The sequence below is a fragment of the Oncorhynchus gorbuscha genome, linkage group LG16, assembly GCF_021184085.1.
Source record: "Oncorhynchus gorbuscha isolate QuinsamMale2020 ecotype Even-year linkage group LG16, OgorEven_v1.0, whole genome shotgun sequence".
Classification (NCBI taxonomy): Eukaryota; Metazoa; Chordata; class Actinopteri; order Salmoniformes; family Salmonidae; genus Oncorhynchus; species Oncorhynchus gorbuscha.
The window spans coordinates 71,492,386-71,510,416 of NC_060188.1; the positions used below are offsets into that span (position 1 = coordinate 71,492,386).

General features: G+C 40.3%; 2 protein-coding genes across 3 annotated transcripts; both read left to right on the forward strand.

Moving 5' to 3' along the window:
* The first annotated feature begins 107 nt into the window (after positions 1-107).
* Positions 108-4,946, forward strand: zgc:113208 (uncharacterized protein LOC550591 homolog). 2 transcript variants are annotated; one of them, XM_046305901.1, is made up of 7 exons: positions 108-226; positions 324-488; positions 722-877; positions 958-1,056; positions 1,172-1,242; positions 3,123-3,253; positions 3,370-4,946. In XM_046305901.1, exons 2-7 carry the CDS (start codon positions 356-358, stop codon positions 3,602-3,604), a joined length of 825 nt encoding a protein of 274 aa, XP_046161857.1. In that variant the 5' UTR covers positions 108-226; positions 324-355; the 3' UTR covers positions 3,605-4,946. The 2 variants fall into 2 exon arrangements, with proteins under 2 accessions (XP_046161857.1, XP_046161858.1); XM_046305902.1 differs by lacking the exons at positions 108-226; positions 324-488 and having other exon boundaries at positions 738-877; positions 969-1,056.
* A 3,664-nt stretch (positions 4,947-8,610) lies between these two features.
* Positions 8,611-13,789, forward strand: LOC123999587 (non-POU domain-containing octamer-binding protein-like). The gene is made up of 10 exons (XM_046305498.1): positions 8,611-8,768; positions 9,450-9,576; positions 9,669-9,862; positions 11,358-11,659; positions 11,769-11,864; positions 12,006-12,202; positions 12,429-12,616; positions 12,858-12,879; positions 12,990-13,096; positions 13,292-13,789. Exons 2-10 carry the CDS (start codon positions 9,450-9,452, stop codon positions 13,394-13,396), a joined length of 1,338 nt encoding a protein of 445 aa, XP_046161454.1. The 5' UTR covers positions 8,611-8,768; the 3' UTR covers positions 13,397-13,789.
* Positions 13,790-18,031: the final 4,242 nt, after the last annotated feature.

Genomic DNA, 18,031 nt, shown 5'->3' on the forward strand with positions numbered 1-18,031 from the left:
TTTCTGAGGAGTGACAATTTGGCTCCTTCAAAGCCTCTCCATGGCCAAAACATAGCATCAGCAATCCAGGGTTAATATGTCATTGAATGGAACGCGTCATCTGACTACGGAGCCTTGGTCGGGGTGCGCTGGCTTGTAAAGCAGGCGCACCCGTAGAATTACATAAACAGTGAGATGCGCAGTTACTTAACACGATTTTCCCCCATTCATTCATACTGAGGATACAGTTGAGTCCCACCTTCTTCACAACAAAACCATTGTAGCTAGGGTTGTGCAACTCTGATGCTTGATCATTTGATGTATTTCTTTTGAACGTTGTCTAGGGCCTACAGGAAGGAACATAACTAGACGAAACATGGAGAAAAGCAGCGGGACAACTTCTTCAAAAAGAAAAGCTTCCTCATCTGAGACAAGTCTTCCAGACTGCAAAAAGCTGAAATCGAAGGATAGTGGCAAGGCTAGCGCAAATAAAGCTCTGAACAAGAAGAGTAAGTCACGGTTTTGAGTAGGTACAACGTGGCTGCATAGAAAATGGCCGTGCTCCAGAGCATCAAAACGACTATCAACAAATCACTTTTCATCATAAATAACGACTCATTATTAGTCAGTCAGTCACAATTTAACCACGATACATTGCGGATTTGATCCTCTTGAACACGGCCAATGGTAGAAAAAAATATATATACGTTAGCCACCTAAAAATAATTTTACTTTCCCACAGAAAATACTAAAATAGAGAAGGACTCAAGCAAGAAAAAACACACATTCTTGGGTAGCTCAGAAGTTTCTCTAAGTTCTACACATGCAAGCCAGAAGATGATCCGGGATGGATGCCTAGAGGTTTCAAAGAATGACAAAGGACAACTTGTTTTTAAAGGTATGCCTACATATGCAACTCTGTTTTAACACACGGACATTCATTTCACAGAAGGCTCGGTGACAAGTAATATTTCTTAGACTTCCCACAGTTCCAACCTAACATGTCACCAAAAGAAGTACTTCAAGCTGGCAGCTTTGGTGGTACCTACTTCAGACCAATATACTCAAGTGTCACAAGTGAGTAGCCTATCCCACACACATCTATAATCATTACTTTTGATGTTATGATGTAATTTCTAATGTAGGTTAACCAATTTACTAATCACACTTTTTTTTGTTTCTTTCATAATAGAACACAATTGCAAAGATGAATGGAAAGAGCTCCCTGAGGATTGGCTGAAAGGTTTGAACATTCCCACACAGGTGATTATACGAAACCAAACGATAAATGATAAAACACCTATGATGATAAATGATAAAACACCTATGAACACATTCATTGAAATAGAGACACCCAAACAAGACCGAACAATTCAAGCTGATTGGTATAATGCAAAAATAAAGCATAATAAGACTTGCCATAAGCATGCCCACCAATGTTGTTATGATCTCATAATGATCCTGACGAAGTTACACATTTTGAGTCATTTGGAAATTTGCTGAAATATATGCACCGATATTTTCCTTGCCCAAAAAAAAACAGATACCGATATCCGATATTTAACATTTTAGCTGCCTTTTTAAGCATTCTAGTACAGTTAAATAGTTAACACACACACATGGACGCAGCGCTCGAAGGCACTGTATCTCAGTGCAGGAGGCTTCACTACAGTCCCTGGTTTGAATCCAGGCTGTATCACATCCAGCCATGATTGGGAGTCCCATAGGGCGGCGCACAATTGGCCCAGCGTCGTCCGGGGTAGGCCATCATTGTAAATAAGAATTCTTAACTGACTTGCCTAGTTAAATAAGTGTTTGCAAACTGATCAAAAAGTTATTTTGTTGGCATTTACCAGTAAAACATAATCGAAACCTATTTCTTTCACTTACTTGCTGTGCTGTTTCGTTGTGTATTTATTCAGTCGTTTCATTCTGAACCAGGATTTCTATGGAATGCCGTTTGGGTCTTTGTGTGTCAAAAAGATACAGGTCAAATAACACTATTTGACTAATCAGGACCTGAATATGACTGCACGTCACATAATTTAATGTGTTCATACATTTTTGACGTAGTTATTACACATTGATTACACTATCACTCGTATTTCATATGTCACAACGATTCATTAACTGGTCATTAACAAAAAAGATAGGTAGCTCATGTATGCAAGCAATGTTCTTCCCCCAAAACATAGCAAAACAACAATCTGTTTCAGTAGCTATAGTTAACTAGCTAACTATATAGCTAGCTGTCATCATCTAAAATATATAAGACAGTTCTTATTTGATTAATGGTGGTCGGACCCATCTATGTGAAGCTAGCCACAATAAGGATTAGCCACAATAGTGGACTTTGCAGTTAGCCTTCAAAATAAAAGTATGTCATTGACAGTGATGCAAATTAATACAAATAGTAGAATTATGCCATAATTGAATAGATCATGTTAAACGAGGTTGGAATGTTATATAAAATCAAAAATAGTTTGAAATCACACTGGATGTATTATACTTTAGAATTGCATTGAGGGCATACTTATTTCACTGTACAGCCTTCCCTATGGATTGTGGATGGATGACATGGGGTATCAGTCTACTCAGTGACACCCAGAAAACATTAGTGTATTACTGTGTAACTCCGGTAGGTCAAAATCTGAAAAAAAGTGCATTTGGTAGTGTGTCCCGGTGCTCGACCAGTCGCGAAAAATCCAACATCACCCACGACAGAGAATGGTTGATTGTCAAGGGCAATGAATTCCATTATCTTGGAGTTAATGGATTTCGCCTTTGAGTTGTCTCGCTTAAATGTTCTTACTCTTTCAAATGACTGCTTGACTTGTTGACTGCTCGATCCACACAGCAGACATTGTGGGCTAGGTTAGGAATGCTGTGTTGCACATGTAGCGCAAAATGTTACGTGGCATCATTACGCCACGTTATATAGGCATGCACGTCAGCTTTGACATTGGTTTTCCACATCGGCATTAAACTAGACATTGGGCCGATACCGATGTTGGCATTTTTAGCTAATATCGTCCGATTCTGATATGTCCACCGATATATCGTGCATCCCTACTAATAAGACATTACAAAGCCAGGCTCACACTGCTTATAATAAATAATGCATTATGTGTTTCCCCATACAGGTGGTCTCATCAACATACAGAGACAGTGTAAACACATACAAAGTGAAGTGTGGAGGCAGTCTAGAAATGTGGGAAAGCAGTGGATGGATTGTAACCCAGGATCCCTATGGGTGGTTTCAGTGGTACTGCAGGTATTTGCAGAATATATACAGTACATTCAGACTGGGTATAACAAGGCTCCTTTCTAGTCTCTTACATTAGTGTCTTCTTCCTCAGAATCTTACTCTGAAATGTAAATTCCCTACAGGTTTTACCATGGTCGGCGTACTAAGGATGATGAGCGTCAGATCGGGCGATGGGCAAAGTGTGCTGGGGTAAAAGGCCGGTGGAGAAATAATCTGATAACCAAAGTAGTCCGGTCAGGCTGTGGCTTTGACAACCCAACAATCTCTCCTGTGGTCAGACAGACATTACAGCACTGGGGGTACCGACTGACCAAAGAGGATTACAATGAGGGTGCCAAGAGGGTTAAGCCAAAATAACCGTGCACCCTGCTTGTATTCATTATACGGGTACAGTAGGGAGGCTGGTGGGTGGAGCTATAGGATGGGCTCATTGTAATGGCTGGAAGGAATTTAAATGGAACATTAACAAACAGATCAAACATATGGAAACGACATTTGATTCCATTTATTTAATTCCAGCCATAACAATGATCCCATCCTCCTATAGCTCCTCCCACCAGCCTACACTGGGGTACAGAAATAAGTGCATGAGTTTGACTGTTTTATTTGCAAACGTGTGTTTGTGGTATTTTTTGACACTGTAAATGCAATGTTTAACTTTAATTCGACTTTAAAAAAAATAGAGATACCTAACTCCCTTTCCTGGAGATTCTGTCAAATTTTTATTCTCATGCGTCTTTCACCTCTTATGAAGAGTGTATTGTGCGCTGCAAAAATAATATCAGCTCGCCAGCTTGTAGTCTTAAAACCCATAAATTAGTTACCTCTGGTTCGTTCAGCCATCTCTAAGGGAAGAAAGTATAGGGCTTTGGAATAAAAGCAAAAAAAATAAGGTCTGAGGATAACTGACTGAGCATGCTTTTGCGGCACAGTCGATAGTGCGCCGGACCTCGGGCTCAAAGGTCGAGGGTTCGAGACCTGCTCCCTGCTGTTTCATTACATTGGCGGTGTTATACATTTTGTTCTGTGATATAATAGCAGTTATGTAAAAAGGGCTTTATAAGTACATTTGATTTGAGTTAACATACAAATCCTTTATGAATTATGCAGTGATTTTTAGCATGAAAATCTTGGTGGGGCAAACAATTAAAAAAAATGTAATGCATGCCAGCAAAGCCACTACACAACATTAAACAATACACTATAACGGTGACAAACAGTGCCCACAATCTGGTAGGGCCTACTTTAAGCTGTCTCAACAACAGTCCCAACACCTTACCACTGCTACACCTGGGACCTGTTTCAGAAAGCAGGTTTAACAAACTGAGTTTAAACCTGAACTCTGGGTTGACTAATTCTGAGCTCTCAAACTCTGCATTATTTGGTTTCAGAACAGGTGATAACAATTAGTTAAATCAACTCTGAGTTAAGTTAACCCAGAGTAAAGCATGTGCATGAGGAGATTAAAGGCCCTCATCAATGGAAAGCAGATAACATGATTCATCATGGCAACAGGAGAAAAAAGGTCTCGAACCTCCTACTTCTCCCTAGTGGAGTTAGAAATATAAATGAATGCGTATGCAGAATATGAGTATACACTACCGTTAATTTTAGGGTCACTTAGAAATGTCCTTGTTTTTGAAAGATAAGCAAAAGAATTGTCCAAATTGATCAGAAATAGTATAGACATTGTTAATGTTGTAAATGACTATTGTAGCTGGAAATGGCAGATTTTTTATGGAATATCTACGTAGGCGTACAGAGGCCCATTATCATCAACCATCACTCCTGTATTCCAATGGCATGTTGTGTTAGCTAATCCAAGTTTATAATTTTAAAGGCTAATTGATCATTAGGAAACCCTTTTTGCAATTACGTTAGCACAGCTGAAAACTGTTGTTCTGATTAAAGAAGCAATAAAACTGGCCTTATTTAGACTAGTTGAGTATCTGGAGCTTCAGCATTTGTGGGTTCGATTACAGGCTCAAAATGGCTAGAAATAAAAAACATTCTTCTGAAACTCGTCAGTCTATTCTTGTTCCTTGAAATAAAGGCTATTTCATGCGAGAAATTGCCAAGAAACTGAAGATCTCGTACGTTGTACGACTCCCTTCACAGAACTGCGCAAATGTGAGTCGAAAAATGCGAGTCATGTACAAAACCAGGCCACTTTGCTTCCACCATGCTGATGATGTGGGCTGCATCACATATGATCTTCACAGTGCAGAACAGTAATTAGCTACAGTAACAGTATTGTAAAGTATCTTTCATTTGGAATGCGAAAGGCTACTATTTAGGCCTATCTGCACATTAATGCTGTGGAAATACTTCCTATTCACATAATCTGCTTCAGTTACTGAAGGAGCTGTGATAGGAATATGAGTGCCATCTATGTAACTAATCACACCTGGAAACCCTAAAATGTATCAAATTAAGTTATTAGTGTAAACGTTATCATATATTTGCAAAAAAACAAAGTGCAACACAAATCATTTGTTTCCCAAACTGAGAGCATGTCCACGATGTGTCATATGAACGATATAAGGGCTGAAAATATTGTGAAGATGAATGATCCATCTGCATTGTGTCCCACCCACCACCCCCCTCTTTTACACTACTGCTACTCTCTGTTCATCATATATGCATATTCACTTTAACCATATCTATATGTACATACTACCTCAATCAGCCTGACTAACCGGTGTCTGTATGTAGCCTCACTACTGTATATGTATATGACATACTGTATATGTCCTTTTACTGTTGTTTTATTTCTTTACATACCTATTGTTCACCTAATATTTTTTTTTTTGCACTATTGGTTAGAGCCTGTAAGTAAGCATTTCACTGTAAAGTCTACACCTGTTGTATTCGGCGCACGTGACAAATAAACTTTGATTTGAATCGATCGATCGAACCCTCCAACAGATAATCATCAGGGAATGATTAAACATCCAAGCGGGGTCTGATTACCCTCTCCCAAAGGAGATTTCTGTGGAGTATTTGTGCTTCAATATCAACTGGCTCTTCAAGAAAAGGACACGCCATGTCTTACACCTCCTTCAGTCTGCAGGCTTTAGCTAAAGAGGAGAAACTCTGGGTTAGTTGAAGAAAACCTGCCAGCGAGCAGGTTAGCTTCACTGATTATGTTGCCATAGTAACTGACTCAGAGTTTAACTGGCTTTGTCAAACCGAAAACCCAGAGTTTCCTTCAACTCTGGCTCAACTAACTCGGTCACTAAACCCGCTTTCTGAAACTGGGCCCTGGCTATCAGCAAAGCCTTGTTTGGCAGCGAAACAGTTCCTTCAGCCTAATTTACTGTCTTTAAAAATAATATAGCTGATATTGCTGACTTACTTAAACAAAAGTGGTTTCTACTGAGAATTGACCTGTACAAACTATGGCATAAGGAGACAACGAGTGGATAAGAGGCCATCTGTTATTTTGGTTAAGACAATGAGTGAGCTAGGACGGACGTAGTCAATGTAACTATTTGTTCAGCACTTTTGAAATGTCCAGCGACAGAATTGAACATGGGCCGCTATTACCATATTCTCCCTGTACACCACGTCAGAACCATATGAAAAATAAAGGGGGTATATAAGCAGACAATGAAAGCTCTTACAATATTTGATGGTGACATTTCTCTAAACAGGCTATAGGCTACATGTGCACCGCTAAGTGAGAACAGTAGGCGAAATTAAGAGGGGAAAATTTACCAAATTTTTAGGGTGAGGGACAACAGCTTACTACACAACATACACTTAATATTACTTCCTTAGCTACAGTATACATATCTCCCATGTAAATTACATCATTTATGCAGCAGCATAAAGACATTTTTAGGCTTGCCTTGTGATGTGCTCACTTGAACAGGGAGGTGGTGCAGCGGTCCTTCGTGGGCAAATTTGGTCAAACTTTGTCATCAAAGTCTGGCATTCTCTGGATTTATGGTGTTTTCAAGACAACTGGAAACTTGGAAAAAAAACAAGATTGAATCATGATGATGTCAGTGATCTTCAGGTTGGAGCTCTTGAAAGAGGCCAGAATTCCCGACTTGGATGACCGTTCAAAACGTATTATCCCAGCCGGAGCTCGTTTTTTCTTCTTCAGAATTTCCAGTTGTCTTGAACTCACTGAAGTCAGATTTCCCAGTTCCCGAGTTACCACTTGTTTTGAGTGTGGCAGATGTCATGCTGGATTGACAGCATGGCCAATGTTGAAAATGTATCCTTTTAAGCTTGGAAAAGAGACCTTAAACCCAGACTTGGGACCACACCCTGAATAGCAGATCAAGTTTGTATGTGGCTTTATTAACTAAATTATTATTATTTATTTTTTAAACAATGTTTGCAAACTGATATGTGGCATGCATTAATGCCAAAATAACATGCAAAACAGGTGTAAGAGCAAAATTGCAAGATGATGTTATAATGTTGTAATTGCATCAAATGGTTGTTTTGAATAAGGGGTTGTTAGAACGCTCATCTGTGTGTGTTCTACTGAGGATGGGACTCTGGAAGATTTACGATGTCTTTGGGTGATACTGCATTCCAGAGCATGAGTTAATGTTTCTGTTCTATAAGGTACCAGGGAGAGATGACTCCAGGGCCATACCTTGGTCTCTACACAGTGAGAACTGTTTTTACAGCAGATACTGTCTGCTGTGAATTATAAGTATCTTTCATACAATTCTTAACCCATTCCATACATCTGTTGTTTGTCATGTAGACAGAAGGAGGATGGACTTCGCTATAAAATGTTGTGGTTCATACCAGCTCATTGAGTTCTCAATGATCACCTCCAGGGGTGATTGCCGACCAGCTCCATTAGTGCAGTAATGAAATAATAACGTTTGATTATTTTGAAGAAATCTAAAAGTCTCTCCTTTTAATTACAATAATTCCACCAGACAGGCTATCAAAAATATATATATTTTAAAAGGTAGGCCTCAAAACCTTCCCTGAATGACAGGTCACCACTGGAATTATGAGGCCTTTATGTGCTTTTTTATAACATCAATTTGTCAAAATTCACAAAAAAAAGTGTATTTAGCTGATGAAGATTATCTCATAGGACAAAACGTATAAAGTCTGCTAAGCCTGTGTTTACCACATTCCTTATTATGGGTGTTTATCACAAAACCCCATTCATTTCCCTCAGGCTTTTTCCAACAAACCATGGCGGAGTTATTTGTGCCTACAAAAGACACAGTTACTATTTATTTTACCCTTTAGCGTCGTACAAACTATAAACGTAATTTCCAGACAAAAATCAAAGAACATTCAAATACAAAATGCACCAATCAGATTGTTAGATATCTTGTTCTCTATATAATTGACGGCAATTGTTCCAATCACTGCATGTCTTCACGATATCCGCCTCCTCTCTGTCGGCAAATCTACTTTCGCATGCATTATCAAGGTTGTTTGTGAATCCATTCTCTGTTCTTTGTATAGAGCGATTTTCCCTGCTACGTGCGTTGGAATCGTATTGACCCAAACATTCATTTTGGTAAAGGTATGAAGTAATGGTTGGATATATAAAAATGGTGCTTTCATCTGAGAAGTATCTTATATTAGTTAGCAATATGTTCGATTAATTTGCTAGAAAAAAACGAGTGTGCTAGCTAGCTATTGTTAGCTAGGAGTGAGGGTGATTAGCTTAGCTAGCTGGAGTTGTTGCTAGCCCGCTTCCCAAATGTATAAGGTAGCTAGCCGCTAGCTATCGGTAGTTATCGAACGTGTGCTACTAGGTTTTAGTTCGTTAACTGATTGTTTCAACATCGATGTTCGTTTGCTAGCTGCCAATGCACGCCTTGAACTAGTTAACTAGCTAATTAGGTGGCTTTCAAATTCGGATAGTTAGCGTTAACGCGTTAGGTAGTCGCTTTATTCTATCTTGACAATTTAACTAACTAGCCAGCGATGTCGCATTTCATTACTTAGCCGATAGTAACGTTCTCTCAAAACGCCACTCTTTACCATATACTATTTGCTTGTTAAACGTTAACCAAAAATATTTTAGACGGTGAAATTATCAGTTAACGTTATATAACTAACTGAACACTTACATTAGCTAGCTAACGTTATATCGTTAATCTAGCTTTGGAATCTTTATTTGATTTCATAACTAGTTAACCCGATTATGTTCTCTATAATTAATGTAGTGACTGTGTTAATGACTGTCCTTTTTTATTAGATGCAAGGAAACTGGGGCCCCCGTGGTGAACAGCAGAATCATGGCCCATCTAGACACCAGATGGATAGTCAGAAAAAACCTGGAGATAACAGCAATGGACAGCATGCAGATGAGCAGGAGAGCCCAAGTAAGATGAGATTCATTGCCTCCTGAGCCCTTTATTGGAAGGAAATTAAATCCTCCTGTATTAGGTGATTATAATATTTTGCTTCTCTGTAGATGCTGGGATAACCATAGATCTACAGAACTTCAGGAAACCTGGAGAGAAGACTTACACTCAGCGTAGCCGTCTCTTTGTGGGAAATTTACCAACTGGTGTTACGGAGGCGGAGGTGGAGAAGTTGTTTTCCAAGTATGGCAAGGCAGCTGAGATTTTCATCAACAAGGACAGGGGGTTTGGATTCATTAGACTGGTAAGTTGCTAGTGTAGTGGATGACCAAGTGTATCTACTGCCTTACTGAGATGTATAAATGCTGTTGCCCCGGCATTAGAATTGCCTTGGCGTTTCCAGGTCAGTGGTATTGACAGTGCCTCGTGTGAGTTGTTACGTTGAGAAGGGTTGTGAGTTCGCACCCCGGTCAGGTGGAATTTCCACTCTGTCGCAGCAGCATATTCAAGTGATGGAAGTTATATTCCTCAATCCTAAATTATATGGAAAACAGACTGGCTGGCTGACCTCACACATGATTTGCGCAACGAGGTGGCTGGAAGGTGTACGTTATGAATCTGAACGGTCAGATGACTAGCAACAATGGGGAATCTTGGCTTCGTTTCAGCACATATCTTATTGATACCATGGCATGTTTTGACTGTCATGTCCGTGCTAATATGGCTAACATTAGCTAACTAACAACTCTAATGATCTATGTGAGACAAGCGCATATTGTGCAAATGTTCTTGTTTTCAATGAACATTTGGAGACAAAATAGTTTACATGTTGTCAATAGTCTAAAGGCATCCGCGGCAGGGTAGCCTAGTGGTTAGAGCGTTGGACTAGTAACCGGAAGGTTGTGAGTTCAAACCCCTGAGCTGACAAGGTCGTTCTGTCGTTCTGCCCCTGAACAGGCAGTTAACCCACTGTTCCCAGGCCGTCATTGAAAATAAGAATGTGTTCTTAACTGACTTGCCTGGTTAAATAAAGGTAAAAAAAATGTTTAAAAAAAAGGCATCCGCATGCTTCCCATCCGAAACAGTTAGGAAGAGTTTGTGCATATTTTATGACAACATTTTGTGGCCTTTTAGACTTAGGTGAGGGTTTTTTCAGCTGTCCTGACGCGCACACTTTCTTTTCTGGAGGCAAGCCGAAGTCTACACCCCTTTGTTGTTGTTTGGTCAGTGGTAGAGATGCTTCAATAGTCTTTGTCATTCAACCAGAGAACTCATTTTCATGTTAATTTTTTCATTGAGAAATACTGCAAACAGATGTGAAATTGCGTGACTAAAATCTCATCTTAGATGCAGCTGTCTAAGGCACTGCATCTGTGCTAGAAGTGTCACTACAGACCCTGGTTCGATCCCGGACTGTACAATTGGCCCAGAGTCGTCTGGGTTAAGGGAGGGTTTGTCCGGGGCAGGCCGTCATTGTAAATAAGAATTAGTTCTTAACTGACTTGCCTAGTTAAATACATATGAAATATCTGATGTTTGAGGAAGTGTATGCTGGCTATGTCATGTCAAAATAGACAAACTGCTATTGTAGCTTTTTTTCCTAGTTTTCAAGCCACAGTCTTTTAAGGCAGTATGCAAGCTGAGTTGGGTTTGGCGCCAGCCGAACTAATGCATGCTGATGCCTCAAGCCAACCCTGTCTGTTTTGCCCTAAGTGTTGGTTTTTGTTGCTCAATAGCCAACCTTTCTATTTATGTGATACATTTGGAAATGTTCTAATTTTATAATTGTCTACCAACAGGAGACAAAAACAGTGGCTGAGATTGCTAAAGCCGAACTTGATGAAACCTCATTCAGAGGCAGACAGTTGCGAGTGCGGTTTGCGACACATGGTGCTGCTCTAGCTGTGAAGAATTTGCCACAGTTCATTTCAAATGAGCTCCTGGAAGAGGCTTTCTCCTTCTTTGGCCAGATTGAAAGGGCCATAGTTATAGTGGATGATAGAGGGAGACCCACAGGAAAGGGGATTGTGGAATACACAGCCAAGCCTGCAGCAAGGAAGGCTCTGGATAGGTGTGCAGATGGAGCCTTTCTATTGACTGCGTAAGTATTATGCTGGAAATGTATTAAAACATGTTGATGTTACAAATGCATTTTTTGTGATGTTTTCAAAATGGCAGAAGTAGTCATGCTGATTGTTTTCTGCTTTCAGATTCCCCAGGCCAGTAACAGTCGAACCAATGGAGCAGTTTGATGAAGATGAGGGACTGCCGGAGAGGATTGTAAACAAAAACCAAGTTTTTCACAAGTGTGTAATACTTTCTCAGAATGCATTGGTCAGAACTGTGCGTACAACAATCTCACACTTTGCTGCTGAAAAGAGGTACAATCCATAACTTGATAATGTTGCGTACTGAGCTGTTTCTCTTATGTAAAATCTCTCCGCCAGGGAGCGGGAGCATCCACCAAGGTTTGCTCAGCCAGGGACATTTGAGTATGAGTATGCCATGCGCTGGAAGGCCCTTTTGGAGATGGAGAAGCAGCAGTATGAGCAGGTTGACCGGAACATAAAGGAGGCTCAGGAGAAGCTGGAACAGGAGATGGAGGCAGCCAGACATGAGCACCAGGTTGTCCTGATGAGACAAGGTATGCATGTATGGTCTCGGTCCACTCTAAAGACGCATATCAATACAAAGTTTAGGATACCGATGAACACAACGTGGTGTCTTATGGGAAAAGTGTCCTACCACCAGATTTAGCCTAGAGGTCAATCGCATACCACACCGCTTGAATGTAGTCCTGTAAGCAATTGATTCATGTTTTAGGTCTTTTGACTGGGTTACTAACAAATGGGGTGTTCATCTCATTATAGACCTTCTGAGGCGTCAGGAGGAGCTGAGGAGAATGGAGGAGCTCCATAACCAGGAGATGCAGAAGAGGAAGCAGATGGAATTGCGTCAGGAAGAGGAGCATCGCAGGAGGGAGGAGGAGATGAGGATGCACACTGAGGAGAGGATGAGGAGGCAGCAGGAAGGCTTCAAGGGGAACTTCCCTGGAAATGTGAGTCTTTGCTTCTTGACACTGCTTAAATGCACAGAAATGAAAGTTGCCTAAAATGTTTCTAAGCATCTTTACAATTGTTTTGTTTGTGGTTACTGGTTGTCAGCGATCGGAAAAAGGACAAGTATTCTCTAAAAAACAATTTTGTTTGGGTATTCTGAAAGCTGTATATTGTTTAATTAATGTATCTGATTTAAGAAATACCTTTAATGTGTTATCTTTTTTTTTTTTGTGGGAGCAGGAGATGCGGATGCACATGCAAGGTAAGTTTTCCATTAGCGGTCAGATCTTCACTGAGTTATCAAGGGCTCCATGTTATCTAGTAGATATTGCATTGGTTTGCAGATGTGCTGTCTGTCTTGGTTTGGTGTAGGTCAAGTAATGAACAGAAACTCAATGGGTGGTGTTGAAGGAAAGCCCAGCGGGCCCAACCCTGGACCTGGAGCTGCCAACATGCCTGCTGAGAACCCCCCTTTAATGGTAATATAAGAGATCACTTAGAATAACAAACCATATATTTACATACCAAGATGAACTAATTTATTGTGCCAAAGAGAACATAAACAAGAATGTATTTGATCATTTCACCTCTGGTGTCATGTAAATATACCGCTGCAACAGACTTGCTTTCATTTGTGGTTGTCACTCATGTTATGTATTTTCTGTTTTCTCCAGCAGGGGGCAGGAAACGACACCATGCCCGTAGGAGGCCAACCTGGCTTCGCAAGAGGCCCTGGCCAAGGCCCTGCTGACTTTGCCAACAAGCGTCGCAGGTTCTAAAATGGTCAATTAAACTTTTTTACTTTTCAAACTGTACTATATTTTAAGTCATACATGGATTATTACATTTTATGTACTGTGAAAAATTGTATGCAGATTTTTTTTTTTTAAGTGTCAAGTTGGCATTTTCGTATTTCAGATGAATACTGCTTCTGTATAGACTTTCTTTTTATTCCTCAAAACCAGTGGTGTAGTGGGGGGTAAACGCAAATGCATTGCAAATGTGTGGAGTGTTGCTTTTTTCACCTTGACCGGCGATCAGTTTACCCACCTATTTTTATACCACTACACCACTCCTCAAAACAATGTACTTTTATATAGCAATAGTACATTTGTCACGCTCATTCTCTCTCTAAGCCTTTCTGAACAGCTTTAAATAAAATCTTAATTCCATGTAGGGTTTTTTGGTACTTTGTCATGTTTTAATGTTCATGTTAACTGTTAGAATGTTATCCTTTCCTTTAAAAGGCTGGTTCAGCAACTGTATAGAAGACATGCATAAGAGGATAATGTAGTTACATGTATGATTTGAAGACTTGGTCTTTAAAGCATTTAGATTTTTACTAAAGCACTGTTACACATCAGTGAAAATCATATGATATAAAAATAGTATAAAGGTATTTGAGTGAAGCATACCATTGTTCCTATGGTCTAATGTACAAGTTGGTGTACTGTAAAATAGGGTGTTACTCTTATTGCCATTTAACTCAAGTGTGTGTAACAGTTCAACTTTTCGCTAGTCTACAACTCACCACATTTACAAACTGCGCTTGACATTTATTTACAGATCAAAAACAAAAGGCATCAGGAATGTGGCAAGACATCGGGCTTGAACCCACAGCATGGTTCTTAGTGCAGACCTTAATTTAGCCATGAGACTGTCTCTCGTTAGCTTGACGTGTGGACTTAGCCTGCATGTTAACTACAAGCAACCATCCAAGATCTCAGAAAGTAGGGATGTATCCTAATTCAAGCTTGGACCACATTGGTCTATCTAGAGAAAGGGGAACTAATAAAATGCTAATATTCTGTATATTTGAGAACTTTAGTTAAGTGTTTCTACCCATCGATGCAATATAAGGTGGTCGATTTTGAAATTAGGTAATGCATCAGCAGTTTCTCGTCATTGTAGAACGTGAGTTATTTAGAACTTGTCAAATGTTCAGATCAACTAACCTATGTCAGCTAATGTTTTTAGCCTGTTGATTTTGCTGTAATGTTTGAGTCATGCATTAGACATTGGCCAACAAGAGGGTACAGTGCTTGTGGCCATAGACTGCCACATCTATTTCATGAGTGGAAAAAGTTTGGGAAGCTCCAGAGTAAGCCACTTAAATGACAACACTAACTCACGGTCAAGTGTCACTTTAAAAGCACTCGTGGATAATACTAGGATGTGTAACCTTTAACTAGGCAAGAACAAATTCTTATTTACAACGACGGCCAAACCCGGGTGCCGCTGGGACAATTGTGTGCCGTTCTATAGGACTCCCAATCACGGCCGGATGTGAAACAGCCTGTATTCAAACCAGGGACTGTAGTGATGCCTCTTGCACTGGGATGCAGTGCCTTAGAGATGGGCTCCCGAGTGGCGCAGGGTCTAAGATGCTGCTGAATGAAAATGTCAGCATGCAGGAAAATATCAGATGTACAATTGTAAATACATCACATTTAGCCCAATACCTATAGTCTACTTTGCATTGTTGAAGATGGAGCAAAAAGCTACCGTATTCTGTTGGCTCTATGACCATATTCCGGGAATGTCCATTCCAAGTGCAGGGAATAGGGTTTGACCATTACCAATCAGTGATGGACATTTTCAAGTACAGTGACTTGTGAAAGTGTTCCCCCCCCCCCCCCCCCCCCATGACATTTTTCCTATTTTGTTTCCTTACAACCTGGAATTAAAATGGATTTTGGGGGGGTTGTATCATTTCATTTACACAACATGCCTACCACTTTGAAGATGCAAAATATTTGTGTAACAGGAAATTGGACAGGGAAACAACTTGAGCATGTGTAACTATTAGTCAATACTTTGTTGTAGAGACACCTTTGCAGCAATTACAGCTGCAAGTCTCTTGGGCTTTGTCTCTTTAAGCTTGGCACATCTAGCCACTGGGATTTTTGCCCATTCAAGGCAAAACTTCCAGCTCCTTCAAGTTGTATAGGTTCTGCTGGTGTACAGCAATCTTTAAGTCATACCACAGATTCTCAATCGGATTGAGGTCTGGGCTTTGACTAGGCCATTCCAATACATTTAAATGTTTACCCTTAAACCACTCAAAGGTGTTGCTTTATCAGTATGTTTAGGGTCATTGTCCTGCTGGAAGGTGAACCTTATTCTCAAATCTCTGGACGACAAACAGGTTTTCCGCAAGAATTTCCCTGTATTTAGCACCATCCATCATTCTGAACAATTTCCCAGTCCCTGCCGATGAAAAACATCCCCACAGCATGATGCTGCCACCACCATGCTTCACTGTGGGGATGGTGATGAGAGGTGTTGGGTTTGCGCCAGACATAGCATTTTCCTTGATGGCCAAAAAGCTCTATTTTAGTCTCCCACGTGCCTTTTAGTGAACACAATGTGTTTGCTTATTTTTTTCTTTAAGCAATTGCATTTTTTCTGGCCACTCTTCCATAAAGCCCAGCTCTGTGGAGTGTACGACTTAGTGGTCCTATGGACAGGTACTCTAATCTCCGCTGTGGAGCTTTGCAGCTCCTTCTTGGTTATCTTTAGTCTCTGTTGCCTCTGATTAATGCCCTCCTTGGCAGGTTTGTGCTGGTGCCATATTATTTCCATTTTTTAATAATGGATTTAATGGTGCTCCATGGGATTTTTTTTATAACTCAACCCTGATCTGTACTTCTCCACAACTTTGTCCCTGACCTGTTTGGAGAGCTCCTTGGTCTTCATGGTGCCCCTTGCTTAGTGGTGTTACATACTGTGAGGCCTTTCAGAACAGGTGTATTTTTACTGAGATCATGTGACACAGATTGCACACAGGTGGACTTTATTGAACTAATAATGTGACTACTGAAGATAATTGGTTACACTATATCTTATTTAGGGGCTTCATAGCAAAGGGGGTGAATACATATGTGCGCACCACTTCTCTGTTTCTTATAATTATTTTTAACAAGTTATTTTTAATTTCACTTCACCAATTTGAACAATTTTCTATGTCCATTACATGAAATCCAAATAAAAATCCACAATGCAGATGAGACACAGATTAGCCAGCTAGATGAAGAATAATGGAAAGGTAAATTCATCAGAGATACAATCTACTGATAAATGGGTGTCATTGGATAGTTCTCCCCCACTATTCTTATGCCAGAGTAAGACTGGCTAATAGATTGAGACGGCTCTTTAAACATCTCGTTGTATCCCCAGAAAACACTGGAACTCATCTGTACACTATCCTGCAAGGTGAAGTGATGTTTTTACACATTATTGTAATGAAACAGCAAGGAGCAGGTCTCGAACCCTCGACCTTCGATCCCGAGGTCCGGCGCGCTATCGACTGCTGCAAAAGCATACTCCTTCAGTACAGTATAAATCGCGTTTATAAAACCAGGGTCGTTACAAAGAGCGCGTCCTCACGCTAGCATGCGACTCCAGCTAGCTTGCGTTTTACAGGAACGCGCTCACCAGCCAAGCACACGCACTGTCGTGGATGCCAGGTCCGATCACTTCTGACACCAGTATAATGAAACCGCAGGGGAGCTTCTAGCCCGAGGTCCGGCGCGATATCGACTGTGCCTGCTCGTCAATTTCCGCGCTTATAAACCCATGGTCCTTTACACTATGTTAATTCAAACTGGTGAAAATAAATTGCTATTAGCTACCAAAAAGTTCAGATCCAGAACCTCACTAGGATGCTCCACATTTGGCAAATGTGCCTGATCTGATCAGGCTGATGGCGTTTAAAGTCAGTGTCCACAGTGTTGACAGATTGAGAAGCATCATGATGATAAGAAAATATGTTGCCCAGGTACACATCTCGTAAAGTGACAACAGACTTTAAAAAAAAGTTAATTAAGTATATAGGCTAGAGTGTATTCTGCCATTTTTTTCCCTCTTGCTATCTATCTTGCCAGCTACAGAGCTAACTGGGAAGTTCGTTAGCTAGGTCGAACCGGAATGTACTCAGAAATGTCAGGAATTATAATTTACTTGTAAACTCGAGAACGGTCTGCAGAAACAGCTAGAAAAACAATGATGGTAAATAGTAAAGTCATAATATTATTATTATGCGCGATACACATTCAGTTTAAATTCCCGCCATGACAATATTTTTCTTGAATATTGTTCCAAACAATGTAATAAATAAATGGCACCAACTGATTTTTCAGTGACAGTTATGCTTCTCCGGGTCTGGTTTTGGAATACACTGGGGGTTTTAGCACCAGATCTCAAAGTTTCAAACCATATTTGCTGTAATTATTATTTTGTACAATCTATTTATTAGAGCAAGCCTACTTTCTCAGTCTTGCGCACACCAACTGCGTAAAATTGAAACCAGAGAAATTGTTGATATGCTCGAACACATGAGTGTGAGCCAATGTGCATCGAAAGAACATGCACACGTAAAGTAAACCACCAATGAAATGGTGAGATGGGCGGGC